This window comes from Ovis aries, chromosome 21, assembly GCF_016772045.2.
Source record: "Ovis aries strain OAR_USU_Benz2616 breed Rambouillet chromosome 21, ARS-UI_Ramb_v3.0, whole genome shotgun sequence".
Classification (NCBI taxonomy): domain Eukaryota; kingdom Metazoa; phylum Chordata; class Mammalia; order Artiodactyla; family Bovidae; genus Ovis; species Ovis aries.
Genome location: NC_056074.1, coordinates 46,466,242 through 46,480,223, shown reverse-complemented (window position 1 = coordinate 46,480,223; position 13,982 = coordinate 46,466,242). Strand labels below are relative to the sequence as shown.

The 13,982-nt window shown below is 66.7% G+C and overlaps 1 protein-coding gene and 1 long non-coding RNA gene across 23 annotated transcripts in view; one reads left to right on the top strand and one right to left on the bottom strand.

Annotated features, from left to right (window-relative positions):
• BRSK2 (BR serine/threonine kinase 2) overlaps positions 1 to 13,982 on the top strand; it is a 48,754-nt gene that overhangs the window by 17,351 nt on the left and 17,421 nt on the right. For 21 of the 22 annotated variants that reach the window (XR_006057420.2, XR_003586428.3, XR_006057417.2 and 18 more), the window contains exons 2-4: positions 10,910 to 11,004; positions 11,262 to 11,347; positions 13,519 to 13,659. Coding sequence is in view for 17 of the 22 variants with exons in the window: in XM_042237783.2 (XP_042093717.1) it covers positions 10,910 to 11,004; positions 11,262 to 11,347; positions 13,519 to 13,659 (322 nt within the window). In the remaining 5 variants the exon portion in view is untranslated. Of the gene's footprint in view, positions 1 to 10,909; positions 11,005 to 11,261; positions 11,352 to 13,518; positions 13,660 to 13,982 lie in introns of those variants that run through there. The other variant, XM_042237771.2, reaches the window with a different exon arrangement.
• LOC114110049 (uncharacterized) lies at positions 7,454 to 11,383 on the bottom strand. Its single transcript, XR_003586431.3, has 3 exons — positions 9,027 to 11,383; positions 8,831 to 8,890; positions 7,454 to 8,602 (listed from the first exon to the last, which is right to left on the bottom strand). It is a non-coding gene; the product is annotated as an uncharacterized LOC114110049 (long non-coding RNA).

The following is a 13,982-nucleotide window of genomic DNA, read 5'->3' as shown; positions in this document are numbered from 1 at the left end:
ACGCTGGCCTGTCTGAGGCTTCACAGTCCTGTCCTCCGCGCCGGCCTGTCTTCCGCGCTGACTTCCTGTCTGAGGCTCCGCGCCGGCCTCTCTGTCCCACGAGTCCTTCTCTGTGTCCAGTCTGCTCTCTGGTCCGTTCGGTGAATTCTTTTTGCGCATCTTTTCCTCTAATTAAAGAGATATTTTGTAATATTATTGCAAAATCCTTTTCAGAAAACCCTGCCTCTCGGGTCAGCTGCAGCCTGCTCTGTTGGCTGTCTCTCCTCTGGAGGTCTCGGTCACTTTCCTGCTCCTTTGCCTAGGCTGTCGTCTTTATTGTGCACCAGGCGTCATTTATTCAGAAGATCGTGGGGGTCCCCCAGGAAGGCTCACCTTTCCCCCCGTCGGGCATGGAGGGTGGTAGGGCTTTCTCTGGGTCAGGAGTGAGTGGCCACTTCAGTGACTTTCTGTCCAGCTCTAGCTGGTGTCTCCGGGGTGTTAAGCCCCACGGTGTGGACGCCTCTTTTGTCACTGGTTTGAATGCCTGTCCCTGGAGAAGCCCAGTGCATACTTTCGAGTGAATGAGTGAAGCAAGCTTCCGTGGCCTCACCTTTGAGAGGCCGAGCCCGGATGTGGGTCCACTTGTACGCAGTGCACGGGCAGACCAAGGGCCTTTTGCTCTGGCAGGACCGTCTGCTCCGGGCGTTAGCTCTTTCCACTCAGCTAGCCCCTTTGGGTCTCATCCTCTGGGGTTGATCGTGGGCTGGTCGTCTCTTCCCACTTCACGTTCTCCTCTGCTCTGCCTTGCTGGGCGCTTTCTCATGTTCTTAGTCTCTATTTCAGCACTCTCTTTCTCTAGCTCTTAAGAGCTCCTCCTCGTTTTTTCATCCTTTTCGGGGACTTCTTGTTTTCTAGGTGTAGCAACTTACTAAATCCTGGTAAATCGGTGCAATAAACAGGAAAATAATTTAAAGCCATCTGTTTCTACCAAGCCAGTGCTGTTTCTTTCTCAGACGTCCTCTGACGTGTGCCTGGCCGTTTACCACCTGTGGGAGAATCGGGAACGTTTGGTCGCCTGGCCTTCTCCCGGGGCGTCTCCTGCCTGGAGTTCAGTGGGTGGTGTCTGGTGGGGGCATGCTGAGGGCAGGGCCAGGCCTTTCGGCCTGCCAGGACGAGGACGAGCAGGTGCCCCCTGGGCCCTGGGGTCCTGGGCTGTGTCCCTGGCCGTGCTGCACTCTCAGCCGGGGCGGGGGGGATGCTGACCTGTGCTGCCCCCACGGCTGCCCCCTCGGTGAGTGCCTGTCTGCTCCCGCAGCCCCATCCCAGCTGGCGCTGGCACGTGCAGCCTCTCTCAGGCACCCCACCTGGAGGCTGGCAGACCGGCCCCTGCCCAGCCCCCGCCACCTGCCTTCCTCCTTCCAGGTTCTGAGATCTCTCCTTTCTACCACCAGGCTCCCTCTCTTATAATCCGTGGGCTGGGGTCAGCAGGAGGCAAACACAAGGGACCCAGACCTGTCTGGCTGGCAGGACCCTGGCAGCCCCTCCTGGTGCTGACCCCCAGCCGACCTCCTCCCAGTTCCCCCCAGCATCCTGCCCGCCCCAGAGCCCCACCGGGCTCTGCTCCTCTGTCACCTGGACCAGCAGAGTTCTCTGGACCGCCCCCCCCCACTTCCTCTCCTGATTCATCACCCTCATTAGTGGAGCTGCTTCTCTGTGCGCCTCAGTGGGGCCGGCCTGGGAAACGCCTCCAGGCACCTCCTGGCTACAGAGGGTGCTCCTATTCCTGGCTGCCTCCAGAGCCCACGCCAGCCTGTGGTGGGGGCAGGGTCTCCCAGCTGCTGAGCCAGAGGCCTGGGTGCTTGGCACCCCCTTCACGCCCGGCAGGTGCCCAGCCTCTCCCGCCCCTTCTCAGCTTTGACCTGGGGAGCCTGGGCTGAGTGTCTCTTGGGGAGGAGGGTCTGTGTCCCCAGGGTCACTGCGGCCCCCTTCCCTCAACCCTCTGCTGGGCCCTGGCAACCGAGCCTTCATCCCAGGGCTCCAAGTTGGTGGTGTCTCTCAGCACCTTCCTACTGGGCCTGGAGCTGAACAGGAGCTTAGGGAGGGTTGGGGGAGGGCAGGCAAGCCCCCCGCCAGGAGAAGATGGGGGCCCTGACCGCAGCTCTGTGCTCACCGCTGGCCCAGCCCCGGGGGAAGGGGGGGGGGGGCGCCTTCAGGTCCCGAAGGGGCCACGCAAGGGGCGCAGGATGGCCACGGAGGCGGGCAGGCCTCCTGAGGGCGGTAGGGGGCAGACCCGCGTCTCCTTCCTCCCTCGGGTGGAGGGCTGCCCCACTGAGCCTGCGGCAGCCCCCTCTGGTGTCTGGGTGTTTGGGTGTTTGGCGGAGGCGGCGGGCAGGGAGCCCTGCAGAGGCGGCTGCAGTGCTGTGTGAAATATTTCAGGGCTTAATTAATTTAATTTGAGAGGTTCCTTTCGGAGCGTGAACAGTCGTCTCCCGAGAGACGTGCGCCGCCCCCTCCCCCTGCCGCCTGCCTGGCGCTGGTGGGCGCAGGAAGCCGCGGAGTCTATATTGAGAGCGAGCCGCGCGGTGCGGCGCGCCCCCGGCTCGAGTCCTCCCGTCGCGGCCTCCTTCCCGGCCCCGGAGGAGCGCGGCGCGGGGTGTGAGGGGGTCGCGGGGAGCTCGGAAGCGTGGGTGCCCCCAGGGTGGGTGTCGCGCGAAGCCTGGGCGCGCGGTGCGGGCGTCCCCAGCCGCCCGTGGAGGAGGGGAGGCTGGGGAGCTCGGCCCCGGGAGGAGGATGCAGCGAGAGCTCGCAGCGGAGCTCGGCCTGGGGGCGAGACAGGGGCCGCGGGCGGCGCCCGGCGCGGCGCGCGCTTGGATGTGGCGGCGACTTCAGAGCGGCCGCCCCGCCCGCGCGGGCCTGCGTCCCCGGCTCTGCGCGCGCGGCGGCCTGTTTGGAGCGGGCCTCCGGGCGGGCGCCCCCAGGGCTGGGGCCCGGGGCGCCTGGCGCGGTGGGGGGGGCCCCGGGTCCAGCTCTCCGCTCTCCCCGCGCTGCGCCTGGAGGGGCAGACTTTGAAGCCGCCAGGGAGGCGGTCCTGGACTCTGCCAGGGAGCGCAGAGGAGGCGGCGGCTGCTCGGGGCGCCCCCAGACGTCCTCCTGGGCTCGGCCTCTAGCCCAGGCCGAGGGACTCACTGGGGCCGCGGCCAGGGGCGCGGAGGGAACTCGGCGCGCTGCCGGCCTCCGGGGGACAGAGCTGTGTGGTCTTTCTCCGTTTATTCATCAGGGCTCTGCCTACTGAAGGCGAGGCCCGCAGCCCCAAGCTTCCCCAGCCGAGCATGGGCCCCGAGGGGGTGGGTGGGTGCGGAGGGAAGTCACTTGGGGAGGGTGCTGGGCAGCAGGCTGCAGGGCTGCCGGCAGGTGGGGGCAGGTGGGCGGAACATCGGCAAGTGGGGGTGAGGCTTGGCTTCCCTGCGACCCCCCAGCTCCCCCTGCACCAGCCCAGAGCACCGTGAGCCCTGTCCCAGCACAGGCTCCCTCAGGCTTGGAGGGAGCGAAGAGGACCCCCCAGTGAGGGAGAGTCCCTCCCCTAGGACCCCGCTGGGCCCTGGAGTCCCATCCCCCACCGGCCCATCCTTCCCCTGCCCCCACCCCGAGGCTGGGGGCTCCTACATGGTGTGCTCGTGGACTCTGAAGGCCCTTCGGGCTGTGGGAGGCCCTGTGGGGGTGTGGATGGGGCCCGGCATCCAGGCACCAGGACCCCGCTGGTGGGGGGCATCTCCTGAGGTTGGGGCCGTGTCAGGGGTGTCTGAGCTTAGAGGTCACAGCCGGGAGTGTGGTGTGGGAGGCTGCCTGCTTGGCCCAGATAAGAGGGGGGCGCCTTGGAGCCGACATCTGGCTCCTAGGGTACCCTGGCTCTGGCTTCTGCCAGCTCCCTGGGCAGGCGGGCCCTTCCCACTGCCCGGCGCCGGCTCCTGTCCGTGGTGCTGAAAGGGACTCAGGTGCCCAGCTCGCTGCCTGCCCTTCTGCAGCCCCGGGGAAGGGGCAGGTACTCACTCCAGCATCTCTGTCCTGCCTCCGTCTCTTTGCCCAGCACACCTGCTACTCCCCAAGCCTGTTCTGAGGGGGCGATCGGGAGGCCTGCCTTCAGGGCCGGCCGGCCGTGGGGCAGCTTCTCCTGACCCCTTGGGCAGTGGCACTTAGTGGGCCTTGGAGCTGCGCAGGCCTGGCCTGGTCTCGTTTCCCCTTCTGAGGAAGGGAGGGGCTGTTGCAAGGGTCAGGGTTCAAGTGGAACACAGGGAGGAGCCTTAGTTCTGAGTAGGTGGTGGTGTGGCTGGAGCCGGTGGCCGCATCCAGGCCCGACCGCTGCCCGGGGCACTGCCCCCGGGGTCTCAGCCATGCACAGGGTGGCCAGGTCTGCAGCCCATGGGGCGCCTTCCCCAGCTCTGTGCCTGGTGCAGGCAGGGTGAGGAAGGGAGCTGCGCTTGCTGGTGTCGGCTCTCACCCCACTCCCCAATCCTGTCCTTACATCTCAGCCCCCCTCGAGTGCTGAGGACTCTTGGGAACTACCTGTTTCGAACGCAGAAGGCCTCTGCTGCGTTTGGGTGGGTGTGGGGAGGGGCCCACCTAACAGTGAGTGACGTGAAGACACGTGCTTACGAGGAAGAGTGAAACTGTCAGCCTCTCTGGCATGTCCACCTCTGTGACCCCAGGAACTGTAGCCTGCCAGGTTCCTCTGTCCATGGAGTCCTCCAGGCAAGGGTACTGGAGTGGGTAGCCATTCCCTTCTCCGGGGAACTTCCCGACCCAGGGATGGAACCCAGGTCTGCTGCACTGCAGGTGGGTTCTTGACTGTCTGAGCCACCAGGGAAGGCCGTGCTTACATAGCATCCTCTGGAACCAAGGGAAACCCTTCTGAAGCACACCAGGAGGTTATGATGAGAGGAGACAGGGAGAATGCCGTGTGAGCTGAAGGCCGGTGCACAGCCCTCTGGGCCGCACACACACTGCCACAAGCCGGGTCGCTAGAACAAGTCTCATTTCCAGCTCCGGGAGTCGGAAGCCTGTGGGTGGCTCTCTCGTCCCAGGCCCCTCCCCCCAGCTCTCAGCAGCCTGCGGCACCGCCATGGCCTCTGCCCCCTCATTCGCGAGGCCTTTTCCTGTGTCTGGGTCCACCCTCCGTCTGCTTTTATGAGAACCTTGTCGTTGGACTTGAGGCCCACTTGTCCTACACACAGGGCAATTCTTCCTGAAATCTGTGACTTAAGTGCCTCTGCAAAGGCCGGTTTCCCAAACAGGCTCATGCATGGGGTCCAGGCATCGGGACATGGGCCGCTGTTCGACCCCTGCACACCTGGGTTTGGGGCCCCAGGCGGATCCCTGCCCCCGGGCAGGAGCTGCTCAGCCGCTGCCCGGAACACTCGAGGAGCTGCTGCCTTTCCTGGAAGGGCTCCTCGCCCACAGCCGGCACCCGCGGGTGGGGGGGTAGGAAAAGAGCCAGGTGAGCACAAGGGGTTAACCCTCACAGTGGTAGGGTGGCCTCTTGCCCACCCTTGGGACCCCCACCCACCCAGGCAGACCCTGGAGGGGCTGTGTCAGCGGAAGAGATGGGTCAGTGTGTCTCGGCGGAGCATCGCCTTGAGACAGGGCAGCAGGCTCCTTCGAGCAGTGACCCCCGGGATCCCAAAGGAAGCTGAGCTCTTGTTAGCATCTGACCTTGGAGAAAGGAGGCCGTCCATTCTGCCATATCCCACTGGCCACACAGACCAGCCCTGGGGGTCCCTGGGGAGGACCACATTGCCTTGGGGGCCACCAGGGGGCCCCTGGGGAGGACCACACTGCCCTGGGGGCCGCTGGGGGTCCTTGGGGAGGACCACACTGCCCTCAGGGTCCCTGGGGAGGACCACATTGCCTTGGGGGCCACCAGGGGGTCCCTGGGGAGGACCACACTGCCCTGGGGGCCGCTGGGGGTCCTTGGGGAGGACCACACTGCCCTCAGGGTCCCTGGGGAGGACCACATTGCCTTGGGGGCCACCAGGGGGTCCCTGGGGAGGATCACATTGCCTTGGGGGCCACCAGGGGGTCCCTGGGGAGGACCACACTGCCCTGTGGTCCTTGGGGGGCTGCATTCTGCCGAGGTGAGGGGTCAGCAGCGTACTGAGGTACAGACGAGTGCTCCTCGAGCTGGGCCTGTGCCTCCTGACTCATCACTCCTACCTGGGGGGGCCTGGGGAGCTGGGGGAGGGGCTGCTCCTTGGGCACACTTTCTTGGGGAGCCCCTCAGGTCTGCCTTGGTCCTGTGCCCCGCCTTTGACTGCCCCCTGGGACATTTGGTGGCTCAGGCTCCTCTCCAGGCCTTGGGCTCATGGAGAACCCGGACCCCTTCCTGAGTTCTGTCTCCAAAACCACCCATCCTCTCCATCAAGAGGGCACATGTGAGCCCCGGTGAGGGCGGGCTGGGGTCTCTGGGCCGGTACTTGGAGGGGGTCATGGGGGTGTGGCCAGGGAAGAGCTGGGAAGCTGCAGGAGCAGCTGAGACCCCCACTGCAGCAGGACCTCCTCAGAGACGCCACTGGGCTGGCCCTGGGTGCAGGGCCCGGGGCGCTCTGGTTCCAGGGACGGTCACTGGCAACCTACAAGCTGTCAGCAGTATGCCAGAGGTGTCCCCTCCCAAAGCGGAGACTCAGCCCTGTCCTGCCCTTCTCAGTTATGTTAACAAGCCGTGCCTGCTCCCACTGCCCTCCAAGCTCCCCGGTGCCGGCGTGGGAAGCCGGCTCAAGGTGGCCAGCTGTGCTAACCCAATTCCCCGTGAGCCAGTGTGGAGCGGCATCCCCCACCCTCGTCCAGGGAGAGTCCCGCGGGAGGGACGGCAGGCTGTCCGCCCCGTCCACCCCGGGAAAGCAGCATCCCCCACACCCCCACAGTGAGGTGTGCAGAGGCGGTGGAAACTGGGTCGCCATCAGCTGTGCCTGTGGCCCCGGGGAGCTGGCCACATGGTCCAGCGGTGCAGTGACGGTCATGGGGAGGGCCGGCCACCTGCCCCAGGGTCAGTGACCTTTAGGTGGTCCCATGAGCATCAGTGGCAGGACGCTGGTGTCCCCTGAGGCACCAAGAGAGGCTCTGGGGGGTCCAGGCTGCCCTTCCCTCCTCCTGGCTCCGCAGAAGGCTGAGGGGAGGGGCCCTCCGGTGCCCGGCGCTGTGCCCGCTCCCGCTCAGCCTGGTCACGTGGGCCCGAACCCCCAGCACCGGGAGGCCGGTGTGGGCACACTGACGGGCTTCGCAGGAGTGGGTGTGTCCCATCCCTCAAAGAGTTGGGGTTGTCAGACCAAGCTGGGCTTCGGGACACAACGGACAGCGGCCAGAGCGGCCCCGCAGCGACGTGGGTTCCAGTCCACCTCCACCCCCACCCCCGCGCGCTCCCTGCGTACAGAGTGACTTAGATCAGCATTGCCCATTCGGGCTGGGGCCCTCCCCCTCCCCCTCCCCCTCCCCCAGAACCTCCGGGAGACAAGCTGACTCCCACCCTTTCATGAGCCTTCACCCTTTTTTGGGAGGTGTGTGGCAGAAGCCACAGGAAGGGTCTCGGGTGGAGTAGAGGTGGATGGCCAGGGGGCGGATTGCCTGGGGAGCTGAGCTGCGTTGCCTGCCCCGGGGGCTGGAGGCCGAGGGCAGCCCGCCTCAGTTGGCCGCCTGGAGAACTTGGCGAGGGGAGCCTGGTGCCTGCCCAGCCAGGCCTGCAGAGGCTCATTGCTCAGGGAAGGGGGGAAAACAGTGCTGGAGGCTGGGAGTGTCGCCCGCCATGTCTGTAGGGAGGGGGTCCCCTGCAGTCCTGCTGCCTCCTCCCCCCTCGGCTTCAGCTGCCCTGCAGGGCCGCAGGGCTGGCCCCAGGGCACAGGGGTCCCCTCCCTCTCAGGTGCGGCAGCACCGCCTGTCCAGACCTCCGTCCAGCCCCGGGCAGTCTCTGGGTGGTGGGGTCTGGGCCCGCCCCAGGGCTCCCTGAGGGACACTGGCCCTGTGCTCTGTCCTGTCCTCCGAGCTGGCGGTCCCCGCATTGCTGAGCCCTCCAACAGGGTCTTTTCCGAAGGACCATGACCAAGAAGAAAAGGGGGGTCAAGGATGACCAGAGGGCCCGGGTGAGGCGTTTGCTCGGGACCACCCAACCCGGCCTCCAACCCCTCAGGCCCTCCAGTCCCCTCCCTGCAGGTCTGAGGCCCCAGGGTCCCCAAGGCTCCGCCATCCTGCCTCCAGCAGCTGGGGGTGGGAGCCGGGCCTGTGACTGCCTCTGGGCCCGCGGGCCCAGTGGCTGAGGGGAGGGCAGAGCTGCTCGGCAGGCTGGGCTGTCTGAGAGAGTCTTGCGGTCGGCACCTGGGCCTGGGTGCGGGGGTCTGCACTCAGCCAGCAGCCGCTGGGTCCCTGGACTCCCCAGGCCGCGCTCAGGAAGCCTGCCCCCCGTGTCCAGGCACGAGTGCTGGGGTGCAGCGGAGGCCCCGTGGCTGGGCCCAGGTTCTCAGGTCAGCTCTGAGGAGCCCTCCCTGCAGCTCCGGGCACCCGCCGCCTGAGCGGGACTGCCGGTTTCTCCGGCAATGATCTGCGACAGTGTGTACTTTTCTTCTCTTGCCTGTGCCCGAATTGGCTGTAAAGACAATAATTAGAGATAAAGTCACAATTGGAAAATGAGCCTGAGCAGTTGGAGGGCTGGTAATTAGGGCGGTCCTGGGCTTCCCTCACAGGCCCTCCCGAGGGTGCACTCTGCTCTCTGCCTCCAGAGAAGTGGTTGGGGCTGCTTGAAACCCAGACCTCCCGCCCAGAGGGCCCTGGGGCTGCAGGAGACCAGCACAGCCAGGGGGCCCAGAAGCCCCACCTGACAGGGGCACCTCTAAGCTGGGCTTTGCAGGGTGTGTAGGAATCTGCACAGTGGACTCTGCAGACAGAGGCAACAAGGGGGAGAAGGTGAAGGCAGTGAGGAAGCCGCCAGAGCTTTAGGACACGGCCGAGGGCAGCCCGCTGTGCCCAGGCCCAGCGCAGCTCCCCGCCTGCCTGCGGCGTGTCCCGGGCACCTTGTCCGCTGGGCTCTTGGTCCTCCTGGCCTCTCTGTATGTCGGTGTCTCACAGCCCCGGTGCGCCGTCAGCAGACCGCCTGCCGTGATAATCGGGGGGGGGGGGGCACCTCACACCCTGCTTCTGGGGACGCCTCTGTCACCCCCCAGGTCGCTATTGAGGCGAAGCTCACGTTCCTTCCTTCCCCACGTGTCTCTGAGTCCTGCCTCTTGAGGACACACGTGTAGGGGTATGTGTGTGCACTGGTGTGCCAAGCCCCCGTGCAGGGTGTGAGGCTTGGCGGTAGGGCTGCCGGTGACTCCCCAGGAACCCTCGCCTGTTCTGTTTGCAGTTTGTCCGGCGTCTGCCCTGGGCCTCAGAGGGGCTCATGTCCTCGGGAGCAGCCGGGCCACCGTGGCGGTGGCTCCTTGTGGCCTGTCCACCTTGTCTGGGCGAGGGGTCTGTGCCAGGCCTGGGTGCTGTCCTGGAGGCGTGGAGGCCCTGGGCCTCAGCTCTGAATTGCAGACACCGCTGCTGCCCCTGGTCCCTGGGGCCCGCTCACTCTGCTGTCTCCCAACCTGAATCACAGGCTCAGATCAAAGGCAGCTGGTGAGAGCCCCAAGCGCTGAGAGCCTCAGCGCCCACCCCCGCCTCGGGGCCTCCGTCCTCCCCTGAGCTGAGGAAGGTCAGGCTCAGGGCTCAGGGCTTCCACCAGGCTAAGTCCCCTGCCCTCGTCCGGCCCACCTGCCTCTGGGGAGCATGGATCATCTCTCAGACACCCGCAAGCTTGCTGCCCATGGGTGAGGCTGCAGGGGGAGCGGCGGGGAGGGGTCAGTGGGCAAGGAGGAGGACACGAGCTGCTGGGAAGGTGTGAGCATTCATGAAATGACCCCAACGGTCAGATAAAGAGATGCATGCCCCTTAGGGGAAGCTGCATGTGGCAAAAGATTTGTTTCTCAAGCAAAGGGCTTTGCAGTTTTGTGAGAGCTGTCCCACAGCGCCATCCAAAGGGGCAAGTGCACACCCAGCTGGCCGGAGCCATGAGCTGCGTCGAGGTCACAGAGCAGCAGCAGTGTGAATGAGACGGGCGTCCGCCCAGACCAAGCACAGGCTGCAGTGCTGGGGAGCCCGGCGTCTCCCCCGGGGCTGCCTCTGGGCTCCCACGTGCTGGAGGTGGCTCCAGCTGTGGTGGTCACCTCCGTGCCCATCGGGGAATGTCCAGGCGGGGCCCAGGCTGGGGAGGGGAGAGCCCAGGGTGTCTGGGTCTGAGGCCACAGAGGGCACAGGAGGCCAGGAAGCAGGCTGGGGAGGGGGAGAGGCTGCCAGGGGCTCTGTCAGCAAATCTCTGCGGGGTTGGGGCGGGGGGGGCAGGTGGCCAGCTGTGCCCACGTGGCTGGGAGGCAGCGAGCAGGACTGAGGGTCCCTGCAGCGCACTGGTGACGGTGGAGGTGTGTTGACAGTGTCCTGCCCGGGAGGGGCCCTGCACCTTCACCGGTGTCCCTGGCTGAGCCGGTGCCCAGGCCCCTCTGTCCAGAGGTCCGCAGGCCAGGAGGGTGATAGGTAGCGGTGCAGGGTCGGTGAGGCCCAGGGTGTGGGGGGTCGTGTGGGATGGGGTGTCACCCTGGCTCCCCACTGAGGGGCTGGGCTTCCACTGAGGTCTGGGGAGTGACTCCAGGTGTCACTGGCGAGGGAGTGAGGCCGAGACTGCCGCCTGGCGTGGGGCAGGGACTGTGCTGGGGGCAGCCTCTGGCCGGTGCCGGAGGAGTGCGGGCAGAGCACTCCTGGGGTCTGGCTCAAGACTCGCCAGGCAGGGCAGGGGCCCAGGGGCTGAGTGAGGGGCCCCAAGGGCAGGGTGCGAGCCGCGGCCCGGCCGGATGGGGTCTGAGGCCCGCTGTCCCTCCAGGCCTGGTGAAGCTGGGGGTCCACCGTGTCACGTGCCAGAAGGTGGCCGTCAAGATCGTCAACCGGGAGAAGCTCAGCGAGTCTGTGCTGATGAAGGTGAGGAGGGCGGGCGGGGGCCCTTCCGCTGGCGACCGCGTGCGTCGGGGGCACGAAGTTAGATGCTCCAAGATAGCCGGGTGGGGAGCTGGGAGCTCACGGAAGGGGACCCGGGGGTGGACTGGCAGGGACGGGGCGCAACCGGGGGCTGGGGGGCGGTGGCCAGGGACCGAGCACAGCTCGGGGGCAGGAACAGGGCAGAGCTTGGGGCAGGGAGAACCCCCGGGGGAGTCCCCAGTGACGGCGGCCCCCCGCAGGTGGAGCGGGAGATCGCGATCCTGAAGCTGATCGAGCACCCCCACGTCCTCAAACTGCACGACGTCTATGAAAACAAAAAATATTTGTAGGTATTGCTGGGTGCGGAGAGCGGGGCGGGGCCTCCGGGGGGCGGGCCTCTGGGCGCGGGGCCTCCTGGGGGCAGTGCTCCGGGGGCGGGGCCTCCGGGGGGCGGGCCTCTGGGCGCGTGGCCTGGGGCGGGGGGCAGTGCTCGGGGCGGAGCCTCCTGGAGGCAGTGCTCCGGGGGCGGGGCCTCGTGGGGGCGGGGCTCCGGGGCAGGAGCTGCTCAGGCCCTTTTTCCTGCCCTGTGACCCTCGCGCAGCCCCCACGTGCTCCTCACGGGCGTGGGGACCTCAGGCTGGTTGGCTGCGCTGTCGCCACGGCCTGCTGTCCGGCTGCCTGAGTGTGGCTGACCTTCCGTCACCACTGAGGCCGGCGACCTCTCCCTGCGTGGCAGCCCACGCACGTGCCCCCTCCCGCGCGTGGCCTGAGCGAGCGCACCCAGGGTGGAACCGCCCGCTCACGGGGTCTCCAAGGGGGCGTCGGCTCTGCTGCTGCCGTGGGCGTGGCTCGAGGCAGGGCCCACGTCCTCCTTGGGACAGCGGCGGCGGCGCGAGGGGGTGCGGGCAGGAGGTCCGTCTGGCACCGCTCCCACAGGCCCGCTGTTCCAGGGGCTCCTCGGGGCCTCCAGCCCGGCCCTGACTGCGCTCTGATGCACGCAGGACGGCCAGCCCAGGTGGCTCTGTTCTGAGCAGCCCTTGGGGAGCAGGGGGCCCGGCGCCCCACCAGCAGCCCCCTCCGAGTGTTTAGTGGCAGTGTGACAAGCCGCCCCCATGGGGCCCCGGGAAGAACAGGGTCCCCGCACTAGAGGCCCGGGGGCTGAGGGAGGCGGGGCGGGGTGAGGGGTGGTCCTGGGCCCCCGACACTGGTGAGCTGGAGCTGCCATCAGAACCATGATGAGGGGCACAACCCATGGGTCTCCCCTCCTGTCCACATCAACCCCGTTGGCCTGACTGGGGACCCACCTGCTCGTATCTCGATGACGGCCCGTGAGCCTGGGGTGCGGGTGGGTGCTGGGCAGGTCTTGCCACGTCTGCACACAGGAGACAGTCACTTGTCCTCCTGTTCTGATACTTATGGGGCTGCTGGGCAGAGAATGAGGCTCCTAGGAGGCCCCCCAAGGTGGGCTAGAAGCAGGGAGGGGCTGGGGATCGCAGGCTGGGTGGGGAACACAGTCAAGACAGGCTGGGTGATGGGACAGGATGCTGGGAGGACACAGGCCGGCCTGGCTGCTGCTGGGCCCAGTGCCCTCCCCGGGTGCCAGGGTGGGCCAGGAGCCTGGAGGTGGGAGCTCAGGCAGGGCCTCTGCCCCTCAGCTGGGGGCGCCGCCTGGACCCCCCTCTCAGGAACAGGGCGGGCCCCGGGAACTGCCCCTCTCCCCACTGACATCCCAGCGTGTCCCCGTCCCTTCCTCCCCAACTCCTCCTCGCCACAGACAGCCTGCCCCCCCACCGGCCCCTCCATTTTTGTAAGACCAGCTCCAGGCCCACACCCCCATCCCTGCCTGCCCTGATCCCACCGCACGGCCCCTGTCACCCCCTCCCATCCCCAAGCCCCCTCAGACCAGCAGAACCACCCCTGCCCGGCTCCCACCGGGGATTCCTTACGGTCTGTGCTCAGCCGGAGTCCCAGCTCCCCTGAGGACCGCCGCCCACTCCACCCCAGAAACCAGCCCCTCAGGCTCCACCCCAGGGAGGCTCAGCTCGGACACAGCCCCCTTCTCGGTTCAGAGGGCCATAGGGTTCCCCCCTACACCATCCAGCTGTGTTGAGCCAAGTTGGGGGCAGTCACTATCTGCCATCTGGACCCCCCTCAGGCCCCTCCCCCCCCAGGTCCCTCCCCTGCCCCTGCCCTCCCCCAACCCTGCCTCACATCTTCCCAGACCAGCTGTGCCCTGCCCCAGCCCATCCCTTTTGAGGTCCACCCTGCTGGCCCCCGGCTCCCTCAGAGCCTGAGCATCTGACGTGTCCTCGCTCATCCAGGAGCCCAGGAAGGGCCTGGAAAGACGAAACCTCAGGCTCACGAGAGGGTCAGCTACTTCAGTGCCCCCTGGTCTTGAGGCTCAGTGTGGGCCCGTTGTCTGGGCCTGCCAGGAGGGGAGTGGCGGGCGCCCACCTGCTGAGGGGCAGCGGTACCCTGGCTGGGGGCGCCCACCCGACGCCTGCCTGCCCCCTGCAGATACCTGGTGCTAGAACACGTGTCTGGTGGAGAGCTCTTTGACTACCTGGTCAAGAAGGGGAGGCTGACCCCCAAGGAGGCCCGGAAGTTCTTCCGCCAGATCATCTCTGCGCTGGACTTCTGCCACAGCCACTCCATATGGTGTGTCCCAGCCCTCCAGGTGCCCGGCCCCTCCAGGCACCCGGCCCCTCCAGGCGCCCCAGTGCAATTCAGTCGCTCAGTCGTGTCCGACTCTTTGTGACCCCATGGACTACAGCATGCCAGGCCTCCCTGTCCATCACCAACTCCCAGAGCTTACTCACACTCATATCCATTGAGTCGGTGATGCCATCCAACCATCTCATCCTCTGTCGCCCCCTTCTCCTCCTGCCTTCAATCTTTCCCAGCAACAGGGTCTTTTCCAATGAGTCAACTCTGCATCAGGTAGCCAAAGTATTGGAGCTTCAGCTTCATCATTGATCTTT